Source organism: Malus sylvestris, chromosome 5 (genome assembly GCF_916048215.2).
Source record: "Malus sylvestris chromosome 5, drMalSylv7.2, whole genome shotgun sequence".
NCBI classification, from domain to species: Eukaryota; Viridiplantae; Streptophyta; class Magnoliopsida; order Rosales; family Rosaceae; genus Malus; species Malus sylvestris.
In genome coordinates this window covers 31,126,149-31,141,129 of record NC_062264.1, presented here as the reverse complement: position 1 = coordinate 31,141,129, position 14,981 = coordinate 31,126,149, and the positions used below count along the sequence as shown (strand labels likewise).

Here is a 14,981-nt window from a genome sequence, read left to right as displayed (position 1 = left end):
TTGATAATGTCAACAATTTATTTAATTTGAACATGTAATCTTTTGACCACATCATGATCCATAGCCAGTGTCATGTATCAAAACATAGTATGTGAAGAAACAAGAACAAAAATATGGGCTTAAGTTTCTAGCATTAGGACTGTTCTTTTGATATCAAAAATTGTGGAACAAACATTGACCCATCTTCCCTTGAGACCAAAAACATTGACTAACCCAGCTGCACCTATTCCCTAACTGAATAATTGGACCTACTGCTTCAATCTAAACTACATTATTGAACATGATTAAGCACAAATCTACTCCTGTCGTCGCCTCTTCGGCGTATTTTATTACAGCTCTCACCAACCCAACTTATTTGTCTGACGACCGTGAAAGAATTCCCGGATTTGGCTTGGGGATGACTTAGAAACAGCTTTCCTCAAATGGGGGTTTGGATTGATAAAACGGCACGCACCTTTGTCCTTTCCCATTTCTCTTTCAACTTTCCGAATGCAGCAGCACCAGCAAGGAACGCGGCATCAACTGTCTTGTTTTGTATCATCTGCTCTTGCTGCTGCCTTTGAATCAAAGGTTATCGGCCATGACATCCGAATCAAAATTCTGGTATGCCACTCGACCTAGATGAATACTCTGTCACCAATTTTAGAAACATGGATGACTTATCTTCTAATAGTCGTATAGGAGTATCAAACTCTGCCACTCGACCTGCAAAAACATCAAATATGTAGGTTAATAAGCATTCTATGGGTCCTCATAAAACCTCCCAAAAGCACCAAACATAACCTTTCCCCAAAGAAAAGCAGAATCATGTCACATAATATCTAGTTCAATGCAGTTACATGCAAAGGACCATATGAAAACTCGAACATTTTTCCTCTATTGATGAATAGGTGTGTATGGAATTTATAACGAATCATTTTACTTACCATCACTGAGTACCAGCACTAGATCACTATCAATGACGGTTGGGATACGATGTGCAATCGTGCACACAGTACAGTTCTTAAACTCTGTTCGAATAATTTTCTGGATAAGATTGTCTGTAGCTGTATCAACCGATGCTGTTGCTTCATCAAGCACCAATATTTTTGCCTGCTTAAGCAATGCTCTTCCAAGAGAAACCAGTTGCCGCTGACCCACACTCCAATTATCTCCATTTTCCAGTACTGCAATTTCAACACAAAAATCCGACTCATTGGTAGCCATACCCCAACCAAGACATTCTAGTTTTCTTTGTTTAGAGGGTCGGATGTGTAAGAGATTTAACTCATACCTGGTGCATCAAGCTTTTGCTCCTTTTCACGGATTATGTCTCCAAGCTGAGACTTGTCAAGTGCCTGTACCAAATAAAGTAACCCTAGTTAGGAACTATGTGTATAATACACGCATGTACAAATTCTTGAAAATCGCTGGCTTAGGTAATAAAAAAATTGTTTTGAGTCCCAGAGGACGTAGTCATATTCCAAAATGAAAAAGGGAATGAAAAAGATAGGATATGCAACCGTAATCAAACCTGCCAAATTTCATGATCCAAATGCTCTTCAAGGGGATCAAGATTGAGCCTAATGGTCCCTTCAAATAAGGTAGGATCCTGGGGTATGATACTGAGACGACTTCGGAGATCATGAAGACCAATTGTCGAAATATCAACATTGTCTATAAGGATCCTCCCAGCTGATGGTTCAATTAGTCGAAATAATGCCTGGATCAAAGTAGATTTACCACTTCCAGTACGCCCAACAATTCCAATATTCTTTCCACCGGGAAAACTACAAGTAACCCCATGAAGGACAACAGGAAGATTTTCCTTGTAGCGAACCTTCAAAGGAAACAAGGAGGAAGCTAAACTGTTATCATTGTGTAATCCAATTGCAATACTTGATTTATATTGAACTTACACATTGTTCCCAAAATTAAGCATAAGCATAATAAAACCTGTGAACTGCAGGCAGCATACCTTTAAATCAATTATGTCAATTGCTCCATTCTCTGGCCATGTAGATGGAGGTTGAGAATCCTCAATAACGGATGGAGCTTCACTTGGGATTTGACTGTACTGATATATCCTTTCAATAGAAATAATTTTGTTTTCAAGCTTGCAAAAGCTAAGTATCCATCGTGATAGGCGTGCATTTAAATTCAGACCATATGTGACAGCGAGGCCAGCCATGCCTACATGGAAAAACGAATTACAATTAGATGTGGCATTTTGTCATAATCTGAAAATTCTACTCCTTTGTCATTGTCCCATCAAGCCATTTAATCATCTGAATTATGTCGTGCAACTAAAATTTAGACTACATCAACACTAATCCAGTTCTCAGACCTGCTTAGTGTTCTTAAGCTAGCAGAAAGGGTACAATTTTTTTTTTTTTAAATTACAATGCTTTATGCACATCAAAGCACACTGCTAAATGTGAAACCAAAATAAATCGTATAACATATGATGGTTGAAAATTATGAGCTCAGAGATTCAATCAGGTTAACATGTAAGAGATACCATGTCATAGACACTCCCACTCCCACATAAACCAAGTCAAAGAATTTTCATATATTTTGTACGCTTCAAAATGGAAGCAATCATTCAGACCAAGCAAATATACGACTTGCCTTAAGAATGGCAATGCTATTTCATATTCAAGTCATGTTTTTACAGGACTCAGATTTCATGACAACATACAGATAATAGTATAGGACACGAACTTACTTGGATCGATACTCCCATGTGGAAAGCTCACAAGTAGAATCATGCAGAAAGCAAATACAAAAGTTGAGAGTAATTCCATGCGCAGACAGAGCCATTCAATAGCTGCAATACTGCAGAAGAAAGGGCGAGCGAAACAATCAAGAAGATAAAGGTTCCTCTTCATGAACCTTTTTTCTTGTCCAAATCCTCTTATAGTGGCAGCTCCAGCAATTGACTCGCCAAAAAGATGGATAATTGGAGACTTCTGGATGCTAACAATTCGGACCAGTTCCCTTGATGAAGCCATGTAGTATTTCTGTATCAAAGAATGCTCTCATTCAGGTACAATAAAGTAGGTTTAATATCATAAAGTAATTAGCTCAAAGATGTACATACACAACATGACAAAAAGACAAACAATAAGGTTTCTCAAAGTGATGAAATTGATCACCACGATTTAAATGCTTTTGCAGTAGCAACCAAAAGATGGTAAATAGTACTCAGCTAATGTATAGTTATATAAATATTACAGAATTCGAAACAATAATATATAAGTAATTGTATGCGAAATTAACAGGGAGCAATATCCTTTATATTTTTATCTTCAGTTTTCTAAATTACTAGGAGTTAAAACAACAAATTCAGGGCAAAAAATTTAAGTACCTGCATCCACAAACAAGCAATGGCCATAGGAATAACAAGCAGCAAAACTTGCCAGGTAACTGTTGTCATCACACCAACAATACCAATAAGTTGTATTGTCGTTGAAGCGAACCCACCAAGTCTAAAAGGAATATCAAGATCCACCACACTTTGATCAATTGATACCTATAGAAAACAAACAATTCAATAATTATATATGCAAACGAAAGGAGTTAGTGAATTAGGTATTTTTCACAAACAAAAAATCACATGAATTCCGGAAAATGAGAGACTTACACGATTCAAGATCCGTCCAGCAGGAGTAGAGTCAAAGAAAGACATTGGTGCCCGGAACACACTTCTAAGCATCTTCACAAACAATTTCTGAGCAGCTGCTAGACCAAACGTAGCTACCAAAACAGCCCTAACAAATATAAACCAAGAGCTTCCGAATGCAAGGGCCATGTAAACACAAAGAAGGACCATCGAACTCACTTTCGGTTGGTCTCCTTCTGTTTGGGGATTTGCCCAAGCCATCCACCAACTACTAGCAATTTGAAGAAACTGAAATACTGTTTGTGCAATGATTATTGGTGGAATCAGCAATCCTTTATATGCTGCAGCCATATACGAAAAGTAGACCTTCATGCTGACCCTTCCTCTTACCCTTTCCTCTTCTTGGACAAGCTGCTTTTTTCTTGAGCGCTTTGCTTTCTTTTTCTCTTTAATTGCTTTCTGCTCTGAAGCTGACACACCTTCTTGCACTTCCTTTGCCAAACAGTCAACACTACTGCTAGGTTTATCACAATTTTTTCGGAGCCCAGTATCCAGACACAAGCTTTGATCTGAATCTCCCGATGAGTTATTGGGAATATCCATAGCTTCAATTGCTTCATGGTGAGCTGAGACTAGTGATTTGAAATCAGTTCCTGCCTGTAAAAGATCATCATATTTTCCTGCCTGTATGATGCGCCCTCCTTTAAGAACCTACAGATACGGAAAATGAAGGTTACAGACTTCTTCTCAAAAGCACACAAAATAGAACACACAAAGTCAAATATAGCAAACTAAATTTGGAATAAATGGAAAGGGAAGTAGAAAGTACGGAAAAGAGAAGGAAAAAGAAAATACTAAGTGTTGCAATAAACGAAAGAAACAACAAAAGTAAAATTTCTCCAAGACCAACAGTCATGGTGCAACTGCTAATGTGTGACTCGCCTTATACACATAAGCTACAGACTATAGATGCCAATATGGACCTTTCATCTCAGAAATAATATATTAAAGGTTTTTTTAAAGACTGTACCAGTATCAAATCAGCAGCAGGCAGAAATTCAACTTGATGGGTCACAAAGACCACAGTTTTATCTTCTAATGCTGTCAATATGTATTCCTGCATCACCCCCATAAAATATACTTAGCTATCAACCAAATATATATATATATATATATATCACTTCAATTGAATTGTGATATCAGTGATCAGCAATACTAACCTTAAACAACTCTGACCCAGTGTGTGCATCAACTGCACTAAAGGGGTCATCAAGTAAATAAATGTCAGCATCTTGATACAGTGCCCTTGCAAGCTGCACACGTTGCTTCTGGCCACCACTCAGATTTATACCCCTATCACCGATTATGGTCTGGTCTCCATGTGAGAAAAGTTCCAAATCCTTTTTCAGTGAACAAGCATGGATAACCTTCTTGTACTTTGGTTTATCCATTGGGCTACCAAAAAGAATATTTTCTTCAATATTTCCAGACTGTATCCATGCTGACTGAGGAACATAGGCAGCAGTACCACATAGCCTTACCTGAAATGATATGGCAAAAAACAAGTATTGGGAATATTATCACTTAATAATCATCCTAGGAAAAAAAATAACCTTGAAAGGAAAGAAAACGTGAGATGTAAAACAGAACTAAGTTCAAAAATACCAACTTACTTCACCGGAGATTTTCGGGATCTCACCAAGGATGCAAGAGAGAAAGCTTGACTTGCCAGCCCCAACCATTCCACAAACAGCCACACGCATCCCTCTTTCCACTTTCATCTGTATTCCTGATAATGTTGGCCTGGGAGAGGAAGGGTCCCAGCAAAAGACACCATCTTCAATTTCTATTGACGTGGTTGAGATGCCTCGTGGCAGGACTATTGTTGCGTCCTCCTGCAACTCTTCCTCCTGCAGGAATCCAGAAATTCGATCAAGGGAAACTTTTGTCTGTGCCATCATTGATACAAGGTCAGGGAAATTCCTGAGTGGTTCTTGGAGTATCCTGAAAGTGGCTAGAGCAGAAAGCACACCACCTGCAGTCAGCTGGTGACCCAAGAATATAGAGGTACCAAAAGTTACGGCTGAAACAAATATAGGAGAGCTCCAGAACATGAATGTAATAAAAGCTTGAGAGTAGAGAGCTTTGCGTAGCCACTTGAACTCCACACCACGCATCTCCTCTAACTTCAATCGGTACCGGTCCTCCCAAGCTTGCAACTTGAGAATCCTCATGTTTCGCAGGCACTCTGAAGTCTTCCTCATTCTTTCATCCTTGGCAGTCATCAACTTGTCTTGATATTCTTCTTGTATCTTTGCCACAGGAACAGTAAGAACAATGGAGATAATGGTGGCAATCAAGGTTGCAACAGAAGCGATTCCAACATTCTTGTACAAAATTGCAAGGGCGAGAATGATTTGCATGGGAAGCATCCACATGTCCTGGAGATACCAAGAGTAGTCCCCTATCCTTTGCACATCAACAGCCATGTAGTTAACAATCTCTCCACTAGTGTGACTCTGCTTGGCCGAGCTGGAAAGTCTGAGTCCCTTTCGGTATACCATTGCCGTTAGAGCTGATCTTACATGCATACCCAAAATGTCTACCCCAAGATACCACTGCCGGGTTGTTAAGGTCTCAACAAGCTTTGCTGCAAAGAAAGTACCGGCAAGAATATACCCTTCATGAGGGAAAGTCTCTATCCCCCCCAAATAATCAACAAAATAGCTAATCATAAACGGACCCACATATGAAACAAGAGTATTTAATCCAGCAAATACAGCATTACAAGCTCCCTCCTTCCAAAAGGACCTGAGAATTGCCCAGGCTAAAGAAGGCTGTCCTGAACGGTTTTCAGCCTTCACTTTCTCCCAATTTGAATTCAAGATCTTATAATTAGTTTTGGCTCGATCTTGTGGTGCAAGAAGTGGAATGTCCTTGATCTCAAGCGGTCTTTTTGCCCCAATTGAAAGAAGCGGGTTCATCCAAGACAGTGTGGCTAAGCTGAAAAGCCCGGCATCATGATAAGGGCTAACCTTAAGACACCCTGCTTCTTCTTCAAGCAATGGCTCTTGAAGATCAGATGGTCCAGAAACTTGAATACCAGTAACACCCCTACAGGCAACGAAACAAAGAAACGCTAGGGCCGGTGTCACAGCGAGATTTGCCACAACATGAGAACTCATGTGTTTCGATCCTTCAATTGCAAAAGCTCTCCCATCAACATATAAAGTGCACAAGCAAATCAGAAATGACACAGACCACCAGACCCTCAAAAGCAGTGGGAATTTCTCACATGCCTTGAACTTACAATGCAGAGCCGAAAAGCTCAGCACGAACGAAGCCAAAGCTTGTGCAGCAGGCAAGACCATCACAGACCAATCCACAACATTCCCATTACTTCTCTCCCTTATCAGACCAACCCCATCAAAACCCAACACCAAAACTTGCACAAACAACACATAGAAGCAACAAAAGACCGAAAATTTGAAGTCTCTTCCAACTCTAACCTCACGAGTTCCTCCATCCACAGCACTATTACGCCGAATTGAGCTCGAATTCAAATCCGAATCATCCTTGAGGATTCTAATCCGACTCAGACAACCAAACACCCGGCGAGCTAAGAGGATGCAGAGGAACCCAACAAAGAGCACCAAATTGATGAGAATTGAAGCGAGCTCCAAAACAGGCAAACCCTGAAGAGCTGTCAAAAGGGTAATTGAGGATTGCTGAGCTGCTGGAGAAAACGAAGGGATGCCTCCATGGAGGAGGATAGTGGGACCCATAATTGGATGTAGCGGAACTTGTGCAGGATTCGATTGAAAAGAGTGAGTCGATGGTGAGCTGCTAAGCGAGAGGAGGAGAAGAGATGGATTCGTTTGACAGAGAAGGGCATTTCACCATCTGGGTTTTGAAACAAAAACCTCTGCAGAGACACATTGCACGTGGAAACAAACAGATACAGAATTTTATCAACACAGATTTCGGAGAGAGAGAGAGAGAGAGAGACAGACACAAGAGGACAAAGACGATGCACGAAAAATCGATAACTTTCAATGGGAAAATACCAAAAAAAAAATGAAAACTTGCCTGCAAATTTTGATTTAATGGCGTGAACCGATGAAGGTTTGTGCTGAGGCAAGCCTGTGATGGAGGTTGCCCAACAAGCTCCGCCTCTCTCTCTCTCTCTCTCTCTCTCTCTCTAAACGCAAAATTGGACAAAACCCACAAAGATTTTACACTGAAATTCAGAGAGAAGACGTTAATGGCGATGAGAATTGAGAGAAAGCTGAAGGTTTTAACGTTTAGGAGTCGAGAGAAAGAAGAAAAAGAGTCTTTGTAAAGGGTTTTGTTTTGTTCTCTTCTATATTATATGGTTTTATAAACACCGCGTGCCAACTTTGCAAGGGAGATGGTCATTAGAGCAACACCACCCATGGAGACCTCCCTGGCAATCCACTATTCAATCCACCATATTGAACAGTAACGGCCTTAAATGAATAGTAACTACCATTAATGAACAGTAATTTTCATTTACATCTCCATCCTTGGAAACCTCCCCCTGACAATAAGCAATTAAAATAATAGTTTTTTTGTTTGTTTAAATAATAAAAAATTACAAAAGCTCTCTCTTTCTCTCTCTCTCTCTCTGACACAAAAAAAATAAAAAATTGTAAAGTCCTCGGGCCACCGTCAACTCCCCACCTCACCTTCGCTCGGACTCCCACCGTCGCTCGGCCTTCACACGGCTGGACCTCTCTCCACCGGCCCTCGGGCCCTTTGTCCTCGCCTGTCGCCCGAGCAACCAGCCTCTGCTGGAGTTGCTCTTATATACTGTCGATTGAGAAAAAGCTACATGGAGAAGGGAGGGAGGGACCAAGATGAGAGAAATTATTTTATATTGCTGCCATTAAATGAGGAAGTGTAGGGCAAAAAAAATAGCCAAATTAAGTGTGTACTTTCCTTTACGAAAACAGAAAATGTGTTTTTTTTTAGCACACAATATTATTTATGGAGTGGTCTAAGTCTTAATCAGAATTAAATTCACTTTTGACGAGAATCAAATTTAATACATCTTAATTATATATGAAGAGAAATGTCATTAGACTGTGGTACTAAGTGGTAATAAAAAATATGTTTATTTACTTTTTTTATTTTAATAGAAGCGATAATTTACTTTTTAAACCCATTTCAATTATAAAATAATTTAAACTTGAGTGAAGAAGAATACCACACTATTCTAGCCAATTAGACAAATCCAGCTTGTGTAATGCTTTGACGAAAAAAAAAAAAGTTGTGCAATGCTTTATTTATTATTTGTTTCTTGCCAAACGTTCATACGTGTGACAATTGATCTTTTACTCGTATTCTTTATTATTTATTTATAATATTTATTTTCTTTTAGTTTGGATATTTTTTAATTAAATTGTTTTATTTTATAATTCTAATTAAGGAAGGATACTTTGGGATATTGAAAGCTTCATTATTTTGGTGCGCTCTATATATATAGGGGTGTGATATCCACACATCATTTTTTACTTCTTCCATACCTTTTTGGTTTTCGACCGTCGGATCGGATGAATTGAAAAAGATCAACGGACAGAAATTAACAAGGATGTGTGAGAAGTAAAAAAATGTGTGTGGATAGCACACTCCTATATATATTAATTTTTCAAACTATATTATTTGTATATGAAATAATGTACATATTTGTGGAGTCATGTGTGTGTGATTTGAGATAAAGAATATGTTTGTTGATAAAAAGAATATTATTGACATGGTTTTGTGGTTATTGATGAGATCATGATGGGATCTCAACAGGCAAGGAAACATTAGATTATGCATAGACATTCCATTTGTTAATGAGAGAGAGAGAGAGAGATTTGTTTGTTTACACTTCATGGTGGTGGTGGTGGTGGATTACTGGATTTCTGATCAGAATATTGAATGTGACTCCGATGCCATCATGATAATGTTTCTGGGATTTTAGTAATATCCCATTATTTATTCTAAGATTCACTGCTACTTTGAGTTTAAGGCTTTTGCTTTCACCACCCAAATGTTCATCAATCATGGACCTATTCAAATAAGATTAACTACTTTTAGTATAGAAAAATTAATGAAAAGAGTTTGAAAATTTTGAGTTTTAACGATAAGAATAAAATAAAGGGTAAAATAAATAGTATTATGATTGACTTTTTAGTGCAAAAATATGATTTTTCGTTAAAATAAACAGTACCTAAAGTTTTTCATTAAAGTTCTCTTTTAGTATTAGGCTTTCAGCATCCCAAATATTCTTTAGCCCAATATTTATTAATGGAGGCTTTCTCGAAAGTGAGATTTTCTATAGACTTTCTGTCTTATGTTTTTGGCGCAATATTTTATAATGTTGGTACGGAAATTGATGTTAAAATTTGCCATGATGATAATATTTTTGGGTTTTTATTAATATCCCCAATATCTTCTTCACTACTACTTTGAGTTGAGGCTTTTGCTTTCAGCACTCCAAATATTCTTTGATCATGCACCTATTCAAATATTTATTATAAGATTTACTACTTTCATCGAGAAATATTTTTGCTTACCACCTTTAGATGATGGTGTTGTTCATCATTTTATTTATCACCGTTATATGAGTTTAAATTTCGTAAATCAGTATAGTTGGTAGACACAAATCTCAAAATTTAAACTCACCAAATGATGATAAAATAGGATGATGAACATTACCATCACTTGAGGGTGGTGAGTAAAAATACACTCTTCAGTTTGAGGCTTTCAACATCCCAAATATTCTTTATCTCAATATTTATTAATATGCTATGGTGATAATTTTTTGGGTATTTAATAATATCCAATATTTATTCTAAGATTCACTACTACTTTGAGTTTGAAGCTTTGCTTTGAGCACCCCAAATATTCTTTAAAAATGCGCCTATTCAAATATTTATTTAAGATTTACTACTTTCAATTTGAAGATTTGAGCAACCCAAATATTCTTTAATCATCTCCTTCGTCACCTACATTGGTGACATATTAAGTATGAGAAGTCATGGAGCAAGAAACCTTAGTTGATCTTATTCATGATTTTTTTCAGTTATATTCTTTAAACATGCGCATATTCAAATATTTATTTAAGATTAACTACTTTCTGTTTGGAGCTTTGACCATCCCAAATATTCTTTAATCGTCCGTCGGACCTCCTTCACGTTCATTGGTGACATATTAAGTATGAGAAGTCATGAAGCCAAAAATTTTAGTCGATCTGATTCATGATTTTTTTCAGTTATATTAAATTACCAATTTTAAAAAATCTGAATTCACACCTTACTTTATTTTATATGTGTTTCTAAATATAGAGAGAGTCCATAGTTTAAACGGCTCCCATATATTTTAGAAAATGATGAAAATCAAGAACCGGAATAAATCCATTACTCATTCTATACAAGTAACCATACCACAATATATAGCATATTTACATACTTAGAAATGAGGAATTCATAACTAAGAGAAAGGAAATAGGAATTGTAGGTAAGAACCACGTGTTTTTTAATTTCATACATAATAGTGAACGCATGAAAAGTTACGAATCTTGCTTTGCAGAAACAAATAGGTATATATGTTAACTAGGTAGCAGCAGCACACAGTGGCATGTTATGTAATGCATGTAACCGAAAGCCACAGGGACTGACAATCGATGGGTTGCGGTGCCATGAGAAAATTGTGTTTGTTTTTTGTGTTGAACATATCAGGAACCGCACTTATCAGTTATCACCTAAGTTGGCTGCTTTCTGCAGATATGAAGGTGATGACATAGTTTCCAGAAAACTTTTGTGGTTTATTGGGAAAGGTATGGCCCCCAGCTGCTGAGAGTTGAGGTTGAAGGATGTTCAAATTTCTTTCTAGCTGACATGCATGCACATGTGGGATGTCGCTGTGGGGGCACTTGCTTTTGTAGTTTTTTGTAACTATTTTTATAATTTCTAGGCCATGATCTCTGACTGTGATGCACTCAATTTTTTTGTTTTTGGAATTTTAACAAAAAAAAAAAATTCTCGGTACTGTTTACTTTAACAAAAAAATTATATTTTTACACTAAAAAGTCAATTATGATACTATTTACTTTACCTTTTATTTTATCATTTTCGTTAACACTCAAAATTTTCAAACCTTTTTCATTAGTTTTTATTTTTTATTTTTTATTTGTAGGAAAAATTGCTCATCAAAGTGATCAACTTTGTTACGTGTCCGGGATTGCATGCATTTTTAAGGCAATGCAACCAAGGATGCCTGCATAATTAAAGTAATCCCAGAGAAGAAAATACCAAGGATGCCTACATCATTAAAAGTGAAGGAAAATTAATGAAAATGATTTAAAAACTTTGAGTTTTAACGATAAGAACAAAATAAAAGGTAAAGTTAATAGTACCATGATTGACTTTTTAATGTAAAAATATCATGAACTTTTCGTTAAAATTCCCTTAAAGTAATCCCAAAAAAGAAAATTAAAGTAGCTTTATTATGTGCTTTTAGTTCAAAATAATTTTAGGTAAAGCGTTGAAAACTTAACAATTGACGGTAATACAAGAAAAGTTAGCAATAGTTTTCAAAAAAATAAAATAAATTAAAGTAGCTTTATTATGTGCTATTAATTCAAAATAATTGTAGGTGAAGAGTTGAAAAGTTAACAATTGACGGTAATACAAGAAAAGTTAGCAATAGTTTTCAAAAAAAAAAAAAAAGTTAGCAATTGAGGTTAATATACAATGAACTTCAAATAGAGGATCAATTTATTTTCTTTTCAGTCACTTAGTATTACAGTCTAGTGGTATTCATCTTCACTTGTAAGTCAGAGGTCTTATATTTGATTATCGTCAAAAGCGAATTTTAACCACATTATTACTAGCTCATTGTGATGCTAATCTCATTTTATACCTTTAGTGTAGATAATATTGTTTGTTAAAAAAAAAAAAAACATTCCCTTTTCGATATTTGTAACCTATTCAATTATTATTACCAAAAGGAAAAGTTGATTGTTTTCTAATTCAACGGCTAAGCTACGTTTAACGTCTATGTCATGCGAGGAGAAATTTTTTTTATAGTAAATGCCATCGTCTCATTAGGTTGAACTCATGAATAGTGGAATCAAGCCCTCTCCCTCCGTTTCATGGCGACCTTTTACATCGATTTGTTTGGCACCGGTTGTAGGCTTGTAGCAAGGGTTTTGTGGTGTTAAGTACTGAGCTCTAAATAGTTTCTAATGCTATTAGTGAATGGCTAACTATGTAAGTAACCACCACTTAATATTATGATCTAATGATATTCCTATTCACTTGTAAGTGAAAGTTCTTAAATTTGATTATCGTCAAAAGTGAATTTGAACTACATTATTGCTAGTTTATTGTGCGGCTAAGCTCACCTCATTCTCCTTAGTCTAGATAATATCGTTTATTCAAAAAGGAAAATCATGCAAGTAAATAAACTGAGTAGCACAATAAGCTTATAAAGCTAATTGGTGTATAATAATTCTTGTTAAACCCACCTGCCATTCAAACATTATATTTGGCATTAAAACCTGCCATCTTCACAAAGTTAGCACTGGGTATCCATCACTAAACGTCTTAACAGCCTTTTTTTGAACCCAGAATTCAATTCTTTGTCTCTGGATTGATGCTGACTTGAGCTCGCACAAATTGTATAGAGCTGTCATATATTCATATTCACCACCGGCCACCTAGGTTGGACCAACATTTTTCAATTAAGACGGCACTTTTGTGTCTTCCAAACTCCGTATATTTAATCATAATTGTAATTGTCTTGATTATTTGGTTTAGTGAAGATATTTATCAGTGTCACCGAACAGACGGACGAAATATAACATGTCATTATATATACTTGGAGGAACACATAAAAAAAAATATTCTCTAATTTATAATTGTGAGAGTTTAGAGAGAGTTTAGAGAGAGAAAGTTAGAGAGAGAAGAAATAAAATTGTGAATTGTATTATCTTGAATAAGATTACACTTGGTATATATATACCATCATTTACATATATGCTCACTACCTATCTTACTAGTTAAGTAAAGTATAACAAACTTCTCACAACTCTAGCAACTTTACTTAAGCATCATTTTACACTACTACCCTTAATATCCCCCCTCAAACTAAGCTGAGGTAGTCGAAGTGAGAGTTTGTCACGGAGAAGAAGAAACCGATCCTTGGATAAAGCTTTAGTACATATATCTGCAGTTTGATCCTGTGTACAGACAAAATGCACAGTGATGGAATTGGCTAAAACTTTCTCCCTAATAAAGTGATAATCAATCTCCATATGCTTGGTTCGAGCATGAAACAGAGGATTCTTAGCAAGAGATATAGCAGATATATTATCACACCACAGTTTAGGAGGGCATGGAATCGGAAGACCAATATCAACTAACAGCTTGCTGATCCAAGTTAACTCAGCAGCAGTATTAGCTAAAGAACGATATTTCGAGAGTTTAGAGAGAGTTTAGAGAGAGAAAGTTAGAGAGAGAGAAGAAATAAAATTGTGAATTGTATTATCTTGAATAAGATTACACTTGGTATATATACTAGCTATTTCATATGTCCCAGCTGCGTTAAGGGTTCGAGTTTATTACTTTGTCCTTATACTTATCCAAATGTTTGAGCTACTTCTGCATGCATAATAATGGCCGAAGACTCAGCAAACAACCTTACATTATACAGTCCACATATACACGTACGTGTTCTTCTCAGAATAATATCGACATGTAATGGATGCCACATATTCACGTAGGTCGGCATGAACTACAAAATCGATTACTTCGTAATCTTGATCTGTCGTTCTACATCTACCAGAAATTTACTGTATATATTAGATGTGTGTGTGAATAGTGATAAATTCATAAACATTTTGTTCAAGGTCGTTCCAACATATCAATAATTTCATAACCCTTTTTGTGTTTATATATGAAAGCTTGAGTTGGTTAAAAGTCCTATATCGATTCTGACCCCTTCTAATCATACAGTCCATCAAACTTCAAAAATTTAAGCTATAAGCTCGACCTCCTTGCAAAATATATGACTCACCTCCGTTGTAAAGCAGCTATATATCCTCATTCTTACTCTCTACAATTACTACGGCTGGAAACTAAAGGGTAGGACACCATAAAGTCGGTCCAGCCCCAAAGGAAAGGTTCTGAATTGTTGCCCTTGATTTTCCCAGCAATATAAGGTTTGATGTACAATTGTGGGTACATTTGTGGTCCAAGGATAAAGTGGAGGGGATCAAGAAAATACCAAATGTGATGGTGATAGGTTCAACATGCCGTATTTTCAATTATTAAAAAAGTGGGTGACTTTCAATCGTTCATTGACA

General features: G+C 36.5%; 1 protein-coding gene across 2 annotated transcripts; it reads right to left on the bottom strand.

Moving 5' to 3' along the window:
- Positions 1-7,993, bottom strand: LOC126622092 (ABC transporter C family member 5-like). 2 transcript variants are annotated; one of them, XM_050290751.1, is made up of 11 exons: positions 5,278-7,993; positions 4,825-5,145; positions 4,635-4,721; positions 3,626-4,315; positions 3,350-3,514; positions 2,708-3,002; positions 1,958-2,172; positions 1,514-1,819; positions 1,274-1,337; positions 927-1,166; positions 1-705 (listed from the first exon to the last, which is right to left on the bottom strand). In XM_050290751.1, exons 1-11 carry the CDS (start codon positions 7,387-7,389, stop codon positions 593-595), a joined length of 4,608 nt encoding a protein of 1,535 aa, XP_050146708.1. In that variant the 5' UTR covers positions 7,390-7,993; the 3' UTR covers positions 1-592. The 2 variants fall into 2 exon arrangements, with proteins under 2 accessions (XP_050146708.1, XP_050146709.1); XM_050290752.1 differs by having other exon boundaries at positions 1-617.
- Between the last annotated feature and the right edge of the window lie 6,988 nt (positions 7,994-14,981).